General features: G+C 35.7%; 3 protein-coding genes across 3 annotated transcripts; all 3 read right to left on the reverse strand.

The window, feature by feature from the left end:
• Positions 1-220: 220 nt before the first annotated feature.
• LOC111487974 (proteinaceous RNase P 2-like) lies at positions 221-3,375 on the reverse strand. The gene is made up of 6 exons (XM_023135507.1): positions 2,396-3,375; positions 2,058-2,159; positions 1,743-1,918; positions 1,453-1,573; positions 1,287-1,355; positions 221-717 (listed from the first exon to the last, which is right to left on the reverse strand). Exons 1-6 carry the CDS (start codon positions 3,311-3,313, stop codon positions 493-495), a joined length of 1,611 nt encoding a protein of 536 aa, XP_022991275.1. The 5' UTR covers positions 3,314-3,375; the 3' UTR covers positions 221-492.
• A 1,273-nt stretch (positions 3,376-4,648) lies between these two features.
• Positions 4,649-5,618, reverse strand: LOC111489053. Its single transcript, XM_023137078.1, has 2 exons — positions 5,032-5,618; positions 4,649-4,918 (listed from the first exon to the last, which is right to left on the reverse strand). The coding sequence occupies exons 1-2, from the start codon at positions 5,388-5,390 to the stop codon at positions 4,855-4,857; spliced, it is 423 nt and encodes a 140-aa protein (XP_022992846.1). The 5' UTR covers positions 5,391-5,618; the 3' UTR covers positions 4,649-4,854.
• An 815-nt stretch (positions 5,619-6,433) lies between these two features.
• Positions 6,434-19,285, reverse strand: LOC111477917. Its single transcript, XM_023121916.1, has 20 exons — positions 18,959-19,285; positions 18,699-18,787; positions 18,314-18,423; positions 18,115-18,166; positions 17,501-17,589; positions 15,098-15,164; positions 14,961-15,023; positions 13,884-14,054; positions 13,660-13,753; positions 13,474-13,553; positions 13,306-13,381; positions 11,528-11,571; positions 10,555-10,622; positions 10,263-10,348; positions 9,973-10,130; positions 8,566-9,880; positions 8,097-8,371; positions 7,697-7,903; positions 7,458-7,614; positions 6,434-7,158 (listed from the first exon to the last, which is right to left on the reverse strand). The coding sequence occupies exons 1-20, from the start codon at positions 19,068-19,070 to the stop codon at positions 6,860-6,862; spliced, it is 3,612 nt and encodes a 1,203-aa protein (XP_022977684.1). The 5' UTR covers positions 19,071-19,285; the 3' UTR covers positions 6,434-6,859.
• Between the last annotated feature and the right edge of the window lie 3,217 nt (positions 19,286-22,502).

The following is a 22,502-nucleotide window of genomic DNA, read 5'->3' on the forward strand; positions in this document are numbered from 1 at the left end:
ATGAATCACAACATTCTATTCAATGAGTTTAATTTGTATAAGACTCATGTAATATTTAATCTTTCTTTATAAATTCATTAATTGAAAAGATTAATATTTAATGGAATGATCATGTGTTTCTTAATCCTATCTTGCTTGAGTGAGTTATGAACTTATGTTTACGAGAGCTTGCTCTTCTTCTTGTTCAATACTTTAAGTTCGAGACAGACAGTCTAAAAGATAAAACTGCGCTGAAAAATAATATTAAAAGAAAGTGACTCAACAAGACAAGTTACAACATTGTCGTCGTCAGCTAAACCAACACTAATTTAAAGCAGATCAAAAATTGAGGATAAAAGAATCATCAGCCATGCTATCTGCAGAATCCAGAAAACCTACAGAAGGCCATTGCTGGTTGTTCTGTAAAGGACCCGGCTGCCATTGGTGGCTGTCATACGCAGAGACAAGCAAGTTAGGATTTTTTTGAAGACTCTCTCAGGCAATGATATGCAGCTACGAGGGCCTCTCTTTTCTTTTGCGTGCTATGGCTGCATCATTATAACTGGATACACTCATTGGTGCACATGACCCTCGAGCCTCAACGTTTTCAGAAGTGTCAACATTCACCAGTTTACTGGAAGCTGCAGAAGCACCCGGCCTGGTAACACACAACCAAGTTCGTTCTGATTCAGAGTCATTGCTTGCGATTGGAACATGCCAGGATCCAGTTTCTGATTCCTGAAACAAAATTTGAGATAACTAAGGGGTCATTTCATAAAGTCGCCATTTTTTGTCTCCAGTTTTGGAGAACACGCATTTGAAAAATAAAGATTCATTGATAATTAAGACTTCATTTGATAATCGTTTTAATGATGGATGACAATATGTTCTACAATAAGTATTTCTTAGAGTTGATTGGGTGCGCCTAGGAAACCCAACATTATAGTCATTACAAGAACCATGTCTTAGAACTCTGATTGGAAGTCTAAAGATTTAAGGTTAATATGAATAAGGAAATCCTTATTTGCTCACAAACTTATAATTTTGAAGAACTTCCAATCCAGTTGTTCAAAACAAACTACTCGTGATAAAAAAAAAAACTGAAGGAAAATAACTCTTGGGTAGTAATCCGAACATATTTTCTATAGCTTTTCTGTTCAAAGAAACAAAAAATTCTCAATCAGCTAGCCACTCCCACTCTGTTTTTCATTGTTTCCAACAATTTCAGCTAAAATTAAAAGCTCAAAACGAGTAAAAACATGTGCAAATTATATAATAAAGGGACAAAATGGGGAAACAGAAGATACCTGGATTACAACAGAGTAAAGTGGTGGCATTTCAAATCTCAGTTGACCTTTAACAAACGTGTAACGAATCTATAAAAAAACATGATACAACAATGTATGAGAACATACAAATTTCGACATGTAATTAAACTATCTGCAGAGCCAGGTTTATCTAGATATCACATACTTGATGTTTCTCCTTCCACCTGAGAAATAAGTCGTTTTTCAAAAGTTCAAAAATATGATCTCGCATTTCATCATTTGTGACAAGCAAGCACTTCAATTTCACAGCAGCATAAAGCCAATACCTATATTGTGTATGGTAAAAAAAAAAAAATGAGCAACAGCTTGGATGAATCAAAATAAATGTGATTTACCAGGCTAAGTAAACAAAAACATGTTGAATCCAAAATTTTACATCTTAAACAATGAACAAGTATCATGGATGAGATTTCGAATTATTAGTCAAGGGCATACCAATCGTCATTTGAACCAACAGGCGTTGTATAAAGAACATCATTGTTTATCCACTCCTCAACAAGCCTTCTTTGAGAAGAATTATCCAATAGAGCCCTGGTCCTTTTATTGTGCCAGAAAATTAATGGCCATTTCCCTCCACTCATCTTACATAATTCATTAACAACGGCCTCAATCTGCTTTATTGAAATCAGGAGAACACAATTGCATAATTAATAATGTTTCTTAGGGAAAACGGTAGCCATGAAATATGATGGAAAGTTCAAGAGATTGCATAATTTAAAACAAACAAAGGAGCAAAATATATTTTACAACCTGAGGAAGATTAAATCCAGAATCTGCAAAATTCTGTTGGTAGAGTCCAATATTCGCTCCATCAATAATAGCATCACAATCATTATGTAGTTCTAACCATTCCTTAGGCAAAACAAAGTAACATGTTAAGGCAAAGAAGAAACAATGATAAAGAAAGCTGTCAAAGATATCATAACTGCATATATATTCTTCAAAAACAAATAATTTTAGAGCAGGGGTTCAGAGAACTTCAAAAAGTAATCCACCAAGACAACCTAAAAAACATATACTGTTATGGGGAAAACAATAAATACAAGATCTTTACAAACATAGCAATAAACATGTAGAAGTTGGGAAACCTGAAAGCTTCTAAAATTCGTTTGAGTTTCCCTTTCAATGGCGAGTGCAGCCAAAGACTGAGCAAAGCTTTCCGTTTCAGCACAACTAATATCGACAGAAGCTAATTGCTCCGCACAACAGCAGCATTTGCCACTGGAATCAACATTTGTTCTTTTCACTCTCCAATTTCCCTTCCCAATCCACCCCTTTCCGTGCCATCCCCCTCCATTACTTAACACGGCCTCTCTGATCAGACCCACATCCAAACTCAGTTCGCCAACATCAGAGGCATTCTCACTACAAAACCAATCCTCAATAGCCTTTGCAGTGGATTCACTAACACACTTCACAGAACGTCTCAGTTTGTGCAAATACTCATATACTCTATCCCCTTTCCCTCTCTCAGAACTCGCTTTCAATAGAGCAGAAATTTGAGGTTCCTCTAACACCACCTCAGCGGAATCCATGTGTTGTTCCACCTCATAAGCCTTTTCCACTTCCAAATTCTCACAGAAATAAAGCAATGCCGGGTCATATGTGCGCAACCTGGGTGTGACTTTATATTTATCAATGTTTTTCACCAATTCAAATGCACAATCACCGTCCCCTTTGGCAGCAGCAAGTCTTGCGACGGCAGTGATAGTAGCCTCATTAGGAATAACGCCAACGGATTGCAAGTGATTATATACACGAAACCCAAAACTTACTGCGGATTCTTTCAACAACGGGTCAGAGATCTCCGTAGAACAGAGGTATAGCAGAGTATTGAAGTGCTGCTGATTGAATTTCAATTTCTCCGAAACGGCAGAGTCGTAGAGAGTTATGGCCGAAAGTAAGTCCTTCTTCCTCGAACAGTTAGTGAGGTCTAAGTGGAACTTGACTTCAGGCGATGGTTTCCTGGACTTCTTTCTAGCTTTGGGAGAGGAAGTGGAATCCATGGGAGAAGGGTCTGTAAAAGAATCCTAAAACAAAATGCCCTAACCGCGGGAATTTTAGCCTTAGGGAGATTTCATACTGTGTTGACCGCACAACAAATATGGGCCGTTTTAAAGGCTTGGCCTTCCTTGCTGCATAGAAGAAGAAGCCGGAATCATTTCAAGGGTTGCTTACACAAATGGACAGCCCAATTTGTCAAATATGACAACAAATCCAAAATTTTCCACCTTCCCTCGACCCACCACAATATTGACCCAAAAAAAAAAAAACCAAAGTGAATAATATCTATTATCTATTATCTATTAGGGATGAGTTTGAAGAGTTTGAGCCGTTACAAATGGTATCAAAGTCAGTCATCAATGTGAGGTGCTAATTGGAGTACGGCTAGACCCTCTTTATAGTAAACGTGTTTTAAAGTCATGAGACAATATGTAACCGGCCAAAACAAATAATATTTGCTAGCAATGAACTTGGGTTGTTATGTAATGTATTCAAAATGTGTCAAGATTAATTATGACATCCTAGATTCGAGGAACTTAGTTAACAAATAAGCCAAACTTGAATGTTTTTATAAAAGTATCTGCTATTTGATTTTGAGTCTTGCCATACTTCATCATCTTTAACCAAGTTTTTTTCAAGTAATTGAAATAAAGAAAAAAAAAATAAACAAAATTTTCACTAAAAGGAAAACATCACAATTACAACTCCAATCAATATAACAAATATTTATTCGGAAATTTTCATCTGAAGATAACCTAAAGACTTCTCGAATCTACATAAGATGATAACATATTTAGAAGAAATAAAACATCAAATCTCGTTGCTATCAAGTAGATCAAGCTTCCGACTAAGTGTCGATATAGGAGTGGATCAACTTCTTCTACATTACCATATATTACTAATGTGCTTGTTTTGTTTGAATAATTTCAACAATAATAAAGAAATGTATAGCCAAAAGGTCGAAGAAGGATGGTAGAAATGAGAGCCATATAAAAGGGAAGCTTGTGAGTGATGATATGACTCCTAACCAAATACGTGGATTTTTTCCCCTATAGATTTCCATTACCCCATGCCCATGCCTCCTTTTTCTTCTTTATGTCACATTTCTAAGCTCTTTTTAATTCTAATAAATTATTCAAACCCTTTTCTTCAATTACGCTTTCAATCTCTTTATTATACAAAATTTATATATAATTTATTAGAAATCAAACTTCAAGAACCAAGTTGATCTTTCTCCAACAATTGGGTAGGAATATTCACTCAATCAATCAATAAATAAACAGATTATTGTTGCCCTAAGTTGAATCTAAGAGCAAAAGAGAACAAAGCATCGATCATGTAGAAATGGGAAGATTTAAAATTGCAGAGAGCAGTTGAACCAACAAGCTACAATTCCAGGGATAAGTTTCCTCCTCAACCTCACCTTTTTCTAATCAATTTTTTTATTGATTATACAAATCATTATTACGATGCAATTGAGTTATGCAAATATGCACATATATTACACGAGCCTGAGTGATCGGATAATCGAAGCAGAATTGCATCAGAATAAGAACGGAGTTGGAGAAAACGCCGGAATCACCACCGGTATGGCCGCCGGACTTCGCCTGAGAGAGAGAAAATTAACAAAAAGATTCTTTCCAGACGTCGTTTTCATTTCACAGATCGTTACGATTTCGATAATGATACCGAAGATTCACGAACTGACATACGTACGTACCTAAAATCGTTGCTGTTGTTACGTCCGTGAACTCCTCTTGCCTTTCCATTTCGAGATCCGCTCTTCCTCTTCACAGATCGCTCTGATTCCGCCGTCCGATCCTCGCTCTTCTTTCTCTCCATCACTACTAGAACTACATTATCCTCCGAGATCGCTCCTAGCGACGGCGTCCAATCGCCGGCCATTTTAGCCGCCGAAGTATACGGCGCACCTCGTCTTCTACGCAGGTGTATTCTGGTGGTGACCGGAGCCAGAGATCTTATCTCCTCGGCTCCCGGAGCCTCCGTCGCTTCCGGATTCTCCATGCGCGACACGCTCACCGGCACGCAGCAAGAAACGAACTCGGGAAGGAATTTCATCGGACACTAAACCGCTCCTGTCGAGTCTCTAGGCAGAAGGAGAGTGATCGGAAAGAGAACAGCAGCTCCGATCCGATGCCAAGAAGGAGGCGAGCTTAAAGAGCAAATCTCTTATAATCACTACCATTGACTAATACGGCGGCAGTCCATATTCTACTCCGTCGTCCGTCGTAGAATCACGGCAACCCGTGGCAGCGGTTGAGCGGACTTGGTTATCAATTTATAGAAACAGTAGGGTATTGATTTTCTGGTGTTTACATTTTACTTGTTTATACTCAATCACCAAAACACCCTTCATTCTCATGGTTGAAATCAGAATTGCATGGGCATTTTAGACATTTAAACTTACCCTTTTCTTTTCCTACTATAGTGACGTGACAAGTTATTTATTGTAATAATAAATGATTATATCATACAGGTCAACTAAATTTAATGCCATGAAAGCATATTTACACGTAACTTAGAAAAATAATTTAATGACATAGGAATTAGATAAAATAGAAAAATATATTTTAAATCTTTTCACGTTCGAGTAGACATGACTCTAATAAAATATGCACATATATTTTATATTGTTCCTAAGATTTATCTTTGTATTTCTTTTTTATATTACCTCGGCTAATTAAAAGAATAGTTTGACATTCCTACACTTGATTGTCAATAAATTGTAGATAGATAGTCACGATTAGATATTTCTATCATCAAAATATATCATCAAAATAGGAGATTAAGTTTCGAGATTGTCTGGATTTCACCTAACATAACTAATTGAAAACCATAATAATTCTAACAAGGAATCCAAATTCTTTGAACCTCAAGTCAAATGAAAAAGAAAACTTGGTCTTAAAGCCAATTAGAAGGATTTTATCCAGTGAAACCAAGAGGATACATACAAGTAGGTAATGAATTGTATGAACAAATCCCAAATTTTGCACAACAAGCATCTAGGACACCAACTAGTTACTCAACCAACGGACAATACAATGTTACAAAACAAAATTTTAGTATGGAAGCCAAAATCATTAATCAAGTGAAGCATCTAATTTTCTACAAAATGGAGCATCATATATATCTTTCACAGTAAAATCATGTACAAAACTTATCATATTTCCACGAAGAATTCAAGTCTACAAAAATGAAAGGTTTTACTTCTTCGGAGCTATACTACACACTCAACTTGCATTTCTATATCTATATATTTATATGTATCTATATATGTATTTATGCGGGAGAAAGAATGGTGAACTATATATGATTGGGAAATGACCTCTTTTTTATCTTGAAATACACAATTCTTGAATTGACCTGTGAGTTTGAAGGGAGATGAGCAGGGCCACTGCAGGTTCCAGGAGTTGCCAAATATTGGTCACTTCCTGGTAGCTTGCACCTGAAAGTAGGAATAACAACCTCGGCCCAAGGGACCTCTAATTGCGTGAGCAATGGCAAAATGAGACGACAGCAGATGCAAATCAGATTTGATTCCGCAATCTCGACAGTAATGTTTGCATGCTATCAAATTTCTCGTAGAGTTGCTTAATAGTTGCAACATGTACCAACGAATCTGAACTGCTGAGTTCAGTCATGAGAGAGGTGCATTTAGATTGGGAATCGAGAACAGCCTGCTCCAGAGATGTCACTGTAGATTCTATGGTTGGTCGTGGGCTTTCCCCAATCAAATATGTCGATGGGGAGAATCCAAAACTGGCTGCACTACTTCCCCTGCTGCTAAGCTTTTCTGGGGTGAAGATCTTATCAATGCTTTCACTTCCTGCAGTTAAGCATCAACTAGTAAATGTTCGTTTAGACCTCAAAAGAACTCTAGAATGAGTAGTTGATGTGCACAAAACCAGATTGGAGTCTAAGTGTCAATATTGAAATTTGAAACGTAACTAATGTGTTACCTTAGTGGATACTCTCCTAATAAGTTTTAAAAAATCAAACGAAATGAAGCACAGGGAATCAAGGAATCGTATGGTTAATAGCCTTTGATTGCAACAGAAACAGAGAAACTTTTAAAAAGCCTAGAAATCATGGCGTTAAGACTCATCACTTTGCAAATTGACATACCAAGGTTACTTAGCTGATCCAAGGTGGTTAGACCAATAGAACTCTCCAGCTTTAGCAGCCGAAGAACTCCAGCAGCAATTCGACCCATCGAATCAACTTCTGACTTGAATAGTAAGGCAAGATGTTGCAGTTCGTTCTTTGTAACAACAGCCTCAATCTATCATGGAAAAACATTGTGTGAAAACGTTCCTAAACTAAACGGATTATGTTCAACATCAGGAAAAATGATTGTCAAATACCGGATGCTTGACAGAGAACTTCAAGTTTTCCATAATCCAGTTGGCCATCTCATCATCAACGTTATCCTCAGATACCACCAAGCGAGCTTCAAGATTTATCCCTCCAAGTGGCTCAACCGTTTCATTCACCCCATTGGGGAGAGAAACAGTATGATGGGTGTTCTTTTGAATCTGAGGCTTCAATGTTTGCAGTCCCTCAACGCTGACCTGAATTTCACTCGAACATTTCAAGCTCATGCGTTTGATATGTGACTTAAACCACAAACATGGAGAAAGACCAAAAAAGAACGGTTCACTAAAATCAGAACCACCGGGGAAAAGGATTGCAATTTGTTAATTAGTCAGTTAATTTATCTATTTACTATTTAATTATTCGTTTTGGGGGGAAGAGGGTGCTTACTATCACTAACTCCACGGGATACTGTTGAGCTCCAAATGATCTTCCTTTGCCATTTAGTAGTTCCTTCGGTCTACTATGTGCTTTCACTCGGAAGCTCTGGAAAGAAGTGTGCCAACACCTCTCTTCTCTGCCTGCATTATTAGGATTATAAAACCACCACCTTTCTGACATTTCTTGTTCACCTTCAAGCGCAAATAACCAATTTTTGAGTTCTATGGAAACGTCCACATCATCTGGCTTTCCTAATTGCAATACAGTACTTTCTTTCCCATCTCCTGAAATTCCACATCAAAAATTGAAACTTGAGGATTGTAAATTTTGTTTCTAAAGAATCTAAGGGAGACAGATGACAAAAAAACTTCTGTGATGAGAATAGAAGATAACATGCATTCTTTAAGTCTAATAATGTAATTAGCGTGCACGAAACTATATATATCTAAAAGAGCCAGCATATTTTAATTTCCTGTACCTTCTAAACTGCCCGCAAGAAGTGGCGAAGTTTTGAAAAGTTTTGCAAGTGGCCCTGCCCGAAGATTCTCCAGACCTCTCATCAGACCCTTTCCTGGGCCACCATCAGGGCCAAGAATTCCAAATCGATGCAGCAACGCTTCAGCATAGTTCATTCCTCCACTTAGGCGCACTCCAGCAACACAAGCTGACACATTCAAACTATGGCACTCCATGTCTCGCTCATTTAAAGGAATCACATGCACTATGCTAACATCGAGAAACGGGGTTGTAAATCTATCCCCTTTGTTATGTACCCAAAGAATTGCTCTTAGTTGTGATAATCCGTTCCCATTTACAAAAGAACCATTTTCAATTGATGTTGAAACGGTTCCATTGTCATATGCAATATTTCCTTCGGTGTCTACACAATCCACTTCAACATTATCCCACTTTACAGTGGATGAAATAGCAACAGCACCACCAAGCGTTCTGTGAGCAACTTTAATGAACATATCATTGCCAATAAATTGAACAAGAGGCAGTTCCCCAACAATTGTGGAAGAAGACTCCAGAAATCTAAGTTGAATGTTCTTGACCAATAAACTAACAGCAGTATCACTTGGAACCTTATCCACAAGCTTTCCAGCCAATAAGTTACTCCTACTTTCTTTTGGTCGATTTTTCTTTCCAACAAGGGCTATCTTTTCAGTAACTCTACCAAAGTATGCATAAAGATCTAGAACAAAAAATAATTGATCGACTGACGTGTTAGATAGATACTGTTGACAGGAAACCCCAACTCTCACAAAACCCCCAGGAGGAGGAAGAACTGTTAATATTTTTCCATCTGCAGTTGCCATAGCTACTTCAATGGAAACGTCTGTCAGCTCCACACATCTCAACGAGGCTAAAATAGCATCAGAACTCTTGGATCCAATCACTTTGTTGTATGTTTCTAACGATAAACTAACCTGAGACACGCTAGTGGCCCATTTTTTCTGGCTAGCATCAATTGGTTGACCTTCCCAGAGAAGGAAGCAAGCAGGATCTTTTTCCAAGTTCAGAAGTCTAAGCTTTAGAGAAGGTGACTCAGAAAATTGCATATTCTTAATATGAAGACGAGCTCCATCAAAAGAGCTTTGAGAGGTACCAACCCAGCTGCTATGATAATTAGTAGATTTTGCCACGTCTATTGGAACAGTAACATCTAGCTCCTTAAGTGAAAGTAAAATAGAATTTATGGAGAAATCTGGCAAAACAGAACCAGGATTCACAACTATTCCATCAGCTAGGAAAGATGATATCCTCAAACATGATTTTTCCTGAAGATGAATCTGGAAAAGTGCCAAAGAAAAAAACAAGGAAAATAATGGTTTCAAATATGTTCAAGTAACTAGAATATTCATTTTAAGAATATTTTACATACTGTGAGAGGTTGGCAGTGGATGACTGTTTGGGTAGCAAAAGATGGGGGGACTGGAGAAGGTTTGAACTGCACAGAGTGAAGGCACAATAAAGGAACACTTCCACTTAATTCCCACTGCTTGTCTTTGAAGGGATATATTGGTGGGCAGAAGTTTTTAGCTGTCCAACAAAGAAGTCATCATCATTTGCATTTGACAAAAGAAATTTCAAATCTCAAGTAATAAATGCCTATAAAGCTAAAGAACCAAGAATGATTTCTTGAAATTATACAAAAGGCCTGCCAGACGTTACCAAATTCTGGAACATGTAAAAAGTCATCTGTAACAGCCCGCATTGCTGGTTGTACTAACGTGCATGGAGGGCGTGAAAAAGTATCCCTAAGAAAATAAATATCCAAAAAGAAGAATCAACTCCATACATACAGACAAGATCAATTTTAGGTCAAATAGCACATTACTAGTACCCCTCAACACTGAACACTATCAATTAGTTAAATTAAAAATAACTAGCTACAACTGTATTCAACAAACTGTTGTCAAGAATATAAAAATCGATAATCAATATAAATGAAAAATTGAACTACCTCAAGAAAAGTCCACCAATCATGACTCTCGTCAAGTTATTGTCATTTTGTCCATCGCTAACACTAGCCTGCAATAAAAAGCAACCACATTGAGGAATGAGAGAAAGAAAGAGAAAGAGAGATGAAGTGAATGTATCCTAATGAGCAATTTAGATAGTCATTAAATCATTAAAAGAAAAATGGACTACAAAAGCTACAAGATTAATTCACGACATAACAAAAGTGGTGGTGGTGGTGGTGTTTAAAGAAGAAAATTGTTAATTAACATCAGGACTTTAAAGTCTTCTACAAAATATTACTCTTTTCTTTAGCGATGAAATTTTATTAACAAAGGGGAATACAAAAGGGCGGATAGAAGCCTGCACCCACTGAAGCACAAGGGTCGGGGCACTGATTCGACGACACATCAATTTCTAAAAAAGACAAACATGTTGCGATACCTTTCTTAAAAGAATACATGTGTATATTTTGATATATTTAATACTTCAAAATAGATCAAGCACGTTGTGTTACTTAAAAAGAAAAAATAAAAAATAAAAAATAAAAAAAGGAAGTAGCATAGTAATGAGTAGCGTAGACTACCCTTCACAATTTCTTTCCAACTTCCAGATGGGTTTCTTAGGGTTGTGTTAAACTTTAGTTCTAAACATAATAAGATAAGTGATGGGGTTGGGAAATGGGCATAGTAATAGGCTGGGTTAAATGTTTTTTTTATTATTTTCTCATCCATGCGTCCGGACCCATACATGTCCCATTTGTGCCCTTAATGTATCTGAAATTTAAAAAATAAAAATAACATAGGATACTTTCTGCATGCATCAAACACAAGTATGAAACATGTTCGAACACATCTATGTCTTACCCTTCAAGCACGTTGGACAATATATAAAAGAGTGCCCGTGCTTCCTAATCCCCACCAAGCCAAGTTAGAAAAATCATTGCAATTAAAAGCAGCAAGAGTATGGAACATTACCCGAGAAAAGAATAATGACTGCATCAAAAATTCGAGCTGAAACTCTGTAAGTAAAGCAATGGGTTATAAGAAATTGAAATGAAAAACAAAGTAAAAAATAACGAGTTATCGGTGCTCCTACTAAACAATTATGAACTTGCTATAACGTTCAGAAACTAATAAAGTTAAATATCAACATGCCAAATCAACCAAACTATCATGAAATCCAATCATTTTCCTCGAATAAGCACTTTTTTTTCTTCTTTTTCTTTTACAACAAATACCTTTTTCATCCATGAGCTTTCACAAATAATTTCAAAATTTTAGCTATCATTACAGAGAGATGACATGCCATTTTTTTTATTATTATTTTTGTATGCTAATGAGGGAATAATTAATGTGAATAATGCTTTTCAATCTTGATGTGGCAAAAAATAGAACCAAATTTTTTATTTATTCTCTCCTCCTTTCTCTTTCCTCTCTTTTTCATCCCCCCAATCCCTCTCTTTCCCTCTCTCCTACCATTTGCCCTCCCTTTCCCCTTCTGGAATAAAATTTCTTACCTGGATATTTTTCATCCCCCCAGTCCCTTTTTATTTTCATTAATGGAATCATAAGTAGAATGCATCCTCTAGCTGGTGTATACTAGGTGCAAACTAAGAAATAAAAAAAATCAAGAACGCCTTTTTATCAGCTGCCCACAGCCTCTCAATATTGGCAAGCTTGGCAGGCTTTCTTCAATTGGTTCATTGCTTTTCCTGCCAACACCAAATGTTTCCTTTTTTTTTTCTTTTTCTTTTTTTCCTTTACCTATGGAGGGCATTCTTTAAGATCCGTAGCTAAAACTTTGTGATTAACTTCATCAAAACCTTTTTGTGGGCATTTTGGTTAGAGAGAAACAACAACAACAAAAATTTGTTTCTTCTGGAAAAAGAAGACTCATTCTCTATTTGTAGAATCTTTTATTTAATGAGAAATCCTACTTTCGTGGAGAAAAAGGTGAATGAATACAAGAAGCATACAGAAAAACCAACCCTCAAAAGGAGGCAAACTTAATTAGAAAAATGAATACAATCAAGAAAAATCAGGTCTAAAAGGTAATTGCAAAAATCACCTAACAAGACCTCTCAACCCCTTTAAAAACTCTAGAGTTCATCTCACCCCAAAGGCATCATAGAATAGCACAAATTCCTCTAACGTGGAGCTACAATCTCTAGGATGGGTCAAGCTAAGATCAAAGGACTGAAAGAAAAAAAAAAAGATTCCAAACTGACCAAGCGAGATCATAAGTTCACAAAAGATGGTCAACGTCCTCAACTGCTTCCCTACAAAGAATACAACCATTGCAGTCCTACCAAGGCAACCTTCTACGAATCTGATCCAGAGTATTAACTCTGTCATGAGGGCAGAATCATATTGCTTTTTTTGTGGTGTCTTTGGCCAAATTGTTCAAACCAGTAAATCATTATGACCTCTCAACATCTTCCTATTTGGAAAATTACATTGCTTGGATCGAGGCTTTTCACCCCTACTCTACATTCATCCGCTCATCAAACATGGTTTCATATTAAGAAAGAGAATATCTATCTTGAACACACTAAAGAGTTGACTTAAGGTTTCAAAACTTAACTTCTCGTTACTAATGTTCAGAACAAGGAAACTATTGGATTGGTCAGCACTGACCCAATGGATTCAGTCCTTTTAATAAATAGAATATAATCCTATCTACACTGAATATAATATTGAAGCTCATGTAATCCAAAGAGGAAGAAGTTAGTTTTAAGGATGAAAGTACGAACCAGGGTCTTTCACACACAAAAATATATGGTCTACAATAATAGAAACTAAAGAACGTCCGGCTGCTTCTGTTGACCTCTGCCAAAGAAAACAAGAAAGAGAGAGAGACGTGTGAGACTTTCCCATTTCAAATTGAAAAGTACATTCAGAAGAGTAGAGAAAACTAAAACCTGCTGAGCTTTTGGATCCACATCTCCTCTATTTAAACAAACATATAACCCTGTCAAAAAGCGAAGAAAGGCACGAAGTCCTGTTGATGCCATAAATACATCCCATCAGCATGATAATAGATCACCATCATACAACAGCTTGTTCACATGGTGAACAACTGATCTAAAACCATACAATTTAATAACCTGGTTCACTTAAGGCTGGGCACACAGCTTCTGTAATATGTAAATTCACCTCAAGACCCAGTGGACTGTTTAGTTCGGTCCTTTGCAATGTTATCTGTTCATGTTTATAAAATAAAGTGCATCAGTAACACAAAACCCTCATGACTCTTTATGCTGTTCTCCAAGATTTTCACCATAAAGACAAGTTCATCAAGAATAAAAATGAAACATCAAATTTGTATTACATTAGCTTCACCAGATATCCCTTCAATAAATCGCTCTCCACCAAAAAAAACACGTTTAGCACCATCATCATCCCTGCCATTAGCTCCCTCTTGAGCACGAGCCAAATTAGCATCAGCGAACATATCCGGATGAGGCAGAAGATCAATTGACAAAGATTCCCATTCAAGTTTCTAGTATCAAGAAGAATTTAACTGTATGAGTCACTAAACAAAACACCATTTTATGTTAGACTGAAATTTGAAGCATGCACAGAGAGACCAGGCCAACAATCAAACACACATTCCATACAAATGATGAACCAGTGTTTTAACAGGTGTTTGAGGCTTCTTTAGGCTCACTTTAGAGTGAAACTTTCATCTGTAGCCTTCGTTTTACGGCTTCTTTGGATAATAAGAAGCTAACATGTCTTATAGATGAGTCTTACATTTCCAAAAGAATACATTGAGGCTTTGAGTTCAAATACATTGTGAAATTACTAGAATGAATGTACCAATTTGTCATATTCTTAAAAAGTATTAGAATTCACTCACTCATCTGCTTAATGCAGGCTTAATGCATACACTAAAAGTTGGTAATTTAGCTCATTAACAATTTACCATAAAGGTTTGAGAAATGAAACCAAAAACTAAAAGTAGGTAGATTCAAGTGTGAATAATGATGATGTTGGGAATGGACGTAATTCTATTCTTTGTTTTTTTTTTTTTTTTTGAACTTTTATGTAATCTTGTTGTTTGAGTACGTAATCTATACATGATTCTCATCAACGCTTTTTATCTAAAAGGTTCTACCTCATAGTTCCTCAAGACTTACTCTTTGCTTCCTTCAGAGAAATTTAAAGGCCACTTTTAGACTTCCATAACATTGCATGGTTGTAATTAGCTATTAAAAGTAATTACAAAAAAAGGGTAAAGTGTACACCAAAAATTAACTAAAATTAGCATTATTCTGATTTTTTTTATCAACACAAACTAGAGACATTCTTTTGTACCTTTTCATACGTTTGATGAAAATGTAGTTTCTTTCTCAAAATAATAAAAAATTAAGCCAAATAAACCAATCAGGGAAGCTAGAATTACCTTGAATACATATATAAATTTCTTATTTGCAGAGAAATCACGGGCTTCCTTAAGATTGACCACCTATGGTGGAAAATTTGTTAGAAAATATGTACCGTGACTAAAAATATCAGTCACACCAGATGTCAATAATCTACCTGCCAATTTTCATTTGTAGTGTATAGCAAAAGGTTGCGTATAGTGATAGATGCCAAGGGTGAGGCCCTACAAAAAGGAGGGAAGAAAAAAACGGTAAATAACATGAGAGCTAAGAAGTAACACAATGGTCAGCAGATTTGAAGCTAAAAAACATAACATTAACTGAAAGCTTTGTGGACTATATTACTGACTCTGGGTTTTCATTTAATTGCATGACACAAGCAGTAGGCAGGCATAGTATTTTGTGGTCGGTGTATGGCATCATTTTTCCAATTTCCTTTCTTTAGGTGTGGTCATGTGAGAGGATTAGATTCTAAAAGGTGTGTGGATAAATAAGTGAAAATTGGCCGACACCTCCAATCCTCCATGTGCTGCTAATAGTCACATGCATACCACAGCCTCAGCTCTTTGAACTGTCATCTTTAAAACACAAGGATGTAGTTATACAACCAATAAAAACAATCCTGTTCGAGTAAGGTCATTAGCCTCAGCTCTTTAAACTGCAATTTGGGAACTTGGAAGTTGACAACCAAAGACCAGATCCTTCTTCAAAATCAGGTTACATATTTTGACTCTTGAACCTAAAAAGGTAAGTAGTTCTTTGTGTCCTCGGTCAAAAGCTTCCTTCTTACTTTAATCATAAAATAAACTCCAGAGATTTTACAAAGGAAGCTCTCTTCCCATTGTCTTATGCCATCAGTTTGTGTCTTATGCAACCTCGCTGGGGATTCTTTGAACCATATATTTTTTAATGTTCTTATTCTCAGGCTTTTTGGTTCAAGATTTTATCCTTTTTTCAATCCCTTTGTGTCTTCTCCAACATTTCAAGGACAACATTACATCTATTTTAATCGCACCATCCTTGGCATCAAACACTAAAATCTTACGGACCAATGTTATCAAAGCTTTGCTATCAAAATTATGGACGGAAAGAAACCAGAGGATTTTTCAGAACTCCAGCGTCATCTGGTTCAATCACCTTGATTCAACTCGTTTAAAGGTGTCTTCATGGTGTTTACCCTCTAAACTTTTTGATAATCATTTCTTTCTGGACATTTATCTTAATTGGAATGTGCATTTTTTCCTGCGTGTAAGTGTTTATCCTTAAGTTTCTGTTTTCTCTTCTTTTCCAAAATGTTTTTTTTTTTCGGTAAAAACAGAGGCATTCAATGCAGTTGATGTTGCTAGTTACAAAGCCATGGGGTAGAGGGATGGATTGTAGCTTTCGCATCTTTAGATCATGTTTTGTTTTGCATGTCTCCTCTCAAGGAGTATATTTACTTTTGTAAAGACGACTCAATTTTTGTTGGATGTTTGAAGCCTCTTATTTATGATAAAGTTACGTTTTCATGATTTTGAAGCTTTCCTCTCAATTCCCAATAAAAGGTTTTAAACAAAGTTGAACCTTCTAAGATAAATATTTCACAAAGTGGGTCATGACATGCATGTAGTAACTGTTTAGTCTTTGTCTTAGTAGCCAGGTCATTACATCCACCTTTCAAATTCAATAATCTCCTCCTCCACTTTGAGGTTCAAGTTCAAAATTCAAGATATCTCGATCTAGTTCGTTTTTGTGGGGGACTAAACTGACTTCCATATCTTCTCATTAAGTTTGTTGGGACTACTGAACCTCGTCTCTCTCTCTCTAAGGAATCTTTCCATCGTTCCTTTTTCTAGGTAATCAATTGGAAGTCATTCTAAAAGCTTCCTCCCCCCCCCCCCCCCCCCCCCCCCCCCCCCCCCCCCCCCCCCCCCCCCCCCCCCCCCCCCCCCCCCCCCCCCCCCCCCCCCCCCCCCCCCCCCCCCCCCCCCCCCCCCCCCCCCCCCCCCCCCCCCCCCCCCCCCCCCCCCCCCCCNCGTACTCTCATTAATAATGATGCGTGGAACTTCTTTTTCAAATATCCAACGACCTTTTCAATTGGGCCTTCTGCTCTTGGGTGGACACCTACACCTCCTCTTGGATTAATCATTTATGCAGGATTTAGCAAGAGTTACACCTAAATTTTGGCTTTAATACATAACATATATTACTTCAATGATCCTATAGCAGAAAAAAAAAAAAACTCCTATTTCACTTGTACATATTTTCCCATAATGATATATTCTGTGTTGTATCAGGAAAATTAATAAATAAAATAACAGCAACAAAGGAGAAAACAAATAATTTAAAATACAATATTCTCTTCATTGAAGTCATAAATCATAGATTGAACTATAGCTGATAAATTAATTTTCTGGATGGTCATCTTTTACACTGTATGCACATACACTGAATAGAAACCATATATGTGAAAGTTCACAAGTGTATAGCTATCTTATCTTTAGTAAAAAGAGAGGGCAGGGAAGATGAGAGTGAAAGAAGAGACAAAGAGAAACTAAACAGCGAATAAGCAAGAACTCACCAGGTTGCTCCTCCTTGATGTCGTGATCCACCACCAGTTTCAAGTAGCAGATTGACCGTACGAACCTCTAATGTCATTCCATCTGCAATCTATTATATATGAACAGCTCAACAATATTAATGTATATGAACAGCTCAACAATATAGATGTATATGAACGTGGAATGTAAATGAAAAAGAGGGAGATGGTGGAACTATTGGCATCAAAAACTAAAAAATTTGCAGGATCTAACATCCTTTTGTTTTATTGGATAAAAGAACAAATATTATTGAGCAAGTAAATGATCTTCTTTGTCGCTGCTTAACCCAATAGAAACATAATGAAGATACCATATCATTGAGGAAACTAAAATCAGAGGAAGAACATAGAAATAGACTGACAGGCGGAAAAAGTCCACTGATTCATAAATAAAAAACCACAGGCCCAATACTGATCTATTTTCAGAAGATTGCATGTAATGGGGTGAAATTTGCCCATATCTAAAGTCAACTTCTTATACACAGCCCACAAATTTCGTTAAAATGAGAATGAATCAAGCAAATCATTTGCAGTTAGTCAACAATTACATAGATCTAAGATAACTTTAGCATTTTAATCTGACAAGAGTGTCTTACCTTATCGGCAAATCCATAACCACCACCCTTCACGGGGTTGGAAGTCTGATTACTGCAAGTTGGAAAAGCAGAGCCTCAGTTCTAACTAAATGTGATAAGAAAATGCATCCTTCGAAGGTTAATACATAAAACTCAGAAAATGGTAAGATGCGAGGAGCTGGGGGAGGGGCATAGAGACGAAGAGAGGCAGTTGAATTACCTACTCGTGCTTCTACCCACATCTGCATCTGGATTCTCCTCTAAAACTAAATCCAATCTATCTATTTGCACAACGACTGGCTCCACTTGTACATTACTCAGCGAAGGTAACTACAGGATCACAGGAAGATAACTCATTTAGGGAAACAATCAGAGTATGCAAAACATAGACTGCTGCAAAGACCAGCCGAAATCTCATTTTCCTCTCCACTGCTATAAATCCGGGAACTAAAAACTAACTGACATGCATCATTAAACTATAATTTTATACTTCACATAGATCAACATCAAAGAAGAATAATCGATTAATTCCTCTTAGCCACCAAACAGTAGTCACCCATCATCTAGGGCAAGGAAGGGGGAATTCTGAGCATTTAGCCACATACCATAATCTCCAACTTTCCAACCCTCGCCGTCGTGACATTTAGCGCCGGCGGTAACCCCATACTGGAATGCAAAGCGTCTCCATTGATATCTAACAAAATTAAAAAATAGAAAGTAAAAAAAAAAAAAAAAAAAAAAAAAAAAAAAAAAAAAAAAAAAAAAAAAAAAAAAAAAAAAAAAAAAAAAAAAAAAAACCAATGAANGTTAGAGTTAGTAACTAGTGAAATTGAAGAAATTAGCAAACGAGTTAGAGAGAACTCACCCAAATTGGAGAGCTGCGCGGTCCGGCCCTGCAATTTGAACTGGTCTCGAGAGAAAGATTTCAACCAGTACTTAAGAGTGTACTCGAGCGCTCGCGCCAGAATGGACTCCATGGGTGGATCACCTTCGTTCCAGAACGCTCCGGCGGCTCCACGGAGCAGAGAGTGAAGAAGAGAAGTTGTAGATCTTGCAGAGATTGAAAGGATTTTGGGGGTTGGAATAAAAGATTGGGCTTAGGATTGGAATGGGAAGGGGCATGGCCCTGTAGATGCTGCCTTTGAAATCTACCACTGCGTGATGAACATTTGTTCCTGAAGATTTGCTTTCGGCCGGAGGGAATCCCGAAACAGCAAACGGGTTGGGTGAGCTGGCGAGCGAGTCCCAGGCACGTGCGCCGGAATGTTCACTTGCACTATCAATGAATTTGACACGTGTTAAGAGAATTGTGATTTTTGTTCTAAAATCTTTTGGGAAAAGATTTATAAAATTTTTAAAAATGACTCGAAAGGGTATTTAGAGACTGAATTGAGTTGTTAAATTTGAAGTTGTTTAGTGATTGTATTGATATTATAATGTTAAATCGATAAATTAGTGATACATTAATGTTTGTTAATATATTAATAATATATTATCCGAATAAATTATTAATACATAATATTATTCTTAAAATAAAATTTAAAGTAACTTTGGATCAACATACTTACCACCCACCGTTTAGTATCAACCTTTGATATTAATAAATATTGTTTAATCTGTCTAATATCGTCGTCAATAATTTTTAAACCAATTAAAGATCGAGTTGAAATCAATTTTGAGAGAATGTGGAGTCGAGCGTTTTTATTCGCTTTTGGCTAATGTTAGAAATTGGATTTTAAAGACAGCAAGCATTGGATCTCGATTGTTGAAGGCCAGCACGTCGGTGTCAGTTGCATTTGTTTTTTTGTTTTATTCTTATTTTTAGCTCTCGGGCTGATTGGTGTTTTTTTTTTTTTTTTTTTTTTTTATTTTTTTTTTTTTTTNTTTTTGTTTTATTCTTATTTTTAGCTCTCGGGCTGATTGGTTTTTTTTTTTTTTTTTTTTTTTTTAATCTTTTTAGTTGTTGATATTGATATTAATGAATCTAGATGATAATATAAATAATTTTAAATAATCCATTAAAATTAAGATTTTTAGAAAATTATACTGATAATATATTTTTGTTTTATTCTTATTTTTAGCTCTCGGGCTGATTGGTTTTTTTTTTTTTTTTTTTTTTTTTAATCTTTTTAGTTGTTGATATTGATATTAATGAATCTAGATGATAATATAAATAATTTTAAATAATCCATTAAAATTAAGATTTTTAGAAAATTATACTGATAATATATTTTTGTTTTATTCTTATTTTTAGCTCTCGGGCTGATTGGTGTTTTTTTTTTTTTTTTTTTTTTTAATCTTTTTAGTTGTTGATATTGATATTAATGAATCTAGATGATAATATAAATAATTTTAAATAATCCATTAAAATTAAGATTTTTAGAAAATTATACTGATAATATATTTTTGTTTTATTCTTATTTTTAGCTCTCGGGCTGATTGGTGTTTTTTTTTTTTTTTTTTTTTTTAATCTTTTTAGTTGTTGATATTGATATTAATGAATCTAGATGATAATATAGATAATTTTAAATAATCCATTAAAATTAATATTTTTAGAAAATTATACTGAAATATAGATGATAATATATTTTTACCTAAAAAATAATTTTAAATATATTTTATAATATGCCCTTTCAATACCAAGGAACCTTGGTTCGGTCCGGTTATTGTTAGAAAATCGGTTTATTCGGTTTAAGATTCAAAAAATTGAAAATTTTGGGGTACATTTCTTTTCAATTTTGGGGTACATTTCTTTAGTTCAAGGCTCGAGCAGCGGCACTCAATCAGCTGCGCATGGAGTGTGTTTAATTGGATTTCCTCTCTTCCACACATTCAATTGACTTTCTTATGGTTATTTTGTTTGAATTTAATTCGCGTCTTTTCATCAAATTTCTCCACTTGCTCGTTGGAACTCGATGGACGGCGAAACGCAAAAATCTAGGGTTGTGTCGAAGAATTCTATCACCATGTGACGTTGAAGCTCTCAAGAAATGTTTGCAGGAAAACAACGGCAATCGCTTAAGTGCGAGTCTCAAATACAGGCCTTCAAGTCTTCTTGCTCCCCGAAGAAACCAAATCCATCCTTGCAATCGGTAAGAGACGGCCTCGAGACTGGTGCTTGATTTCTGTGGCTTAACCCTTTTTATTGAATTAGAGTTCAACAGAGAAATTTGTTTACCGATTGTAATGGATCTGTTTTTCTGCTGAGTTATTTCTTGGCATTAAAACATTCCATCGTTAATTCTTCAACTCAATTCAATCTTTTGAATTTATTGGATAGTACAAATGACTGTTCTAGTTAATTTTTGTGTTTCTGTGTTCTTCAAATTTTAGCTGGTGTCTGTTTGACCATTCATAGATCTCAGCCTTGTGAATGTATATTAGAATTTGGAAATTGTTAAGCTCGACAAGGAAAAAAAATCATCTCGAATTATATTTTTCATCTCAATTTAAGCAGGACACTAGAAAGATGATGAACATCAAAATTTCATTAACAAAAACTTCAAATATGACATCATTAGTATTTATGTTAGACTATCTATGTCACACATATACATGTGGATAAAGACTTCATACCTACTCTCAACTTGGGATTACCATTTCCTTTATGGCAACAAAAACAAAAACAAACACTGATATAAACCAAAAGACATCAATCATATAATATACTTCAATGAAGATGTGAAGAAAAAGTTGTCAAAATTATCAAAAAAATGTTTCAATTCATGACACATTTAAGAAGAATGAAGTTTGATTGTTATAAATTTTGGATGGGTTACAATTTAGAGCGTGATAACTTTTTATTTAGAGTAATTTAAGGTTACAATTACATAATGACTAATTATGGTTCTTAAGTATGAATGTTAAACTCGTGGAATACAGCATATATGGCTTTATATAGCCTCAAAATGAATTTAAAGAGTTTAACATTCATACTTAATGGCCATAATTAACCATTATGTAATTGTAACCTTAAATTACTCTAAATAAAAAGTTATCACAATAACAAAATTTATAACAGTCAAACTTCATTCTTCTTCAATGTAGTATGAATTGAAACATCTTTTGATAATTTTGACAACCTTTTCTTTACATCTTCATTGAAGTATATTGTATGATTGATGTCTTTTGGTTCAATCATACACCATTAACGAAGCTTGCATTAGCTCCAAAATTTTCACATTTCCCAATATTCGTTTCATAAAAGTTCATTCAAATGGAAAGTTTGTTGATCCAGTTATGTAGATACTAATTCAATCCACACACGCAGTACAAAGTAGATTAAAAAGAAAAAAAGCTTCAATACAAATCAAGGAGGAAGAGTATTTACTGTGAATTTGTAAAAATAATTTGCCTTTTACTCTCTTTCTAAGCGTTACAACTCAAGTCTACTCTAACAGATATGGTTC

This window comes from Cucurbita maxima, unplaced genomic scaffold (assembly GCF_002738345.1).
Source record: "Cucurbita maxima cultivar Rimu unplaced genomic scaffold, Cmax_1.0 Cma_Scf00001, whole genome shotgun sequence".
Taxonomy (NCBI): Eukaryota; Viridiplantae; Streptophyta; class Magnoliopsida; order Cucurbitales; family Cucurbitaceae; genus Cucurbita; species Cucurbita maxima.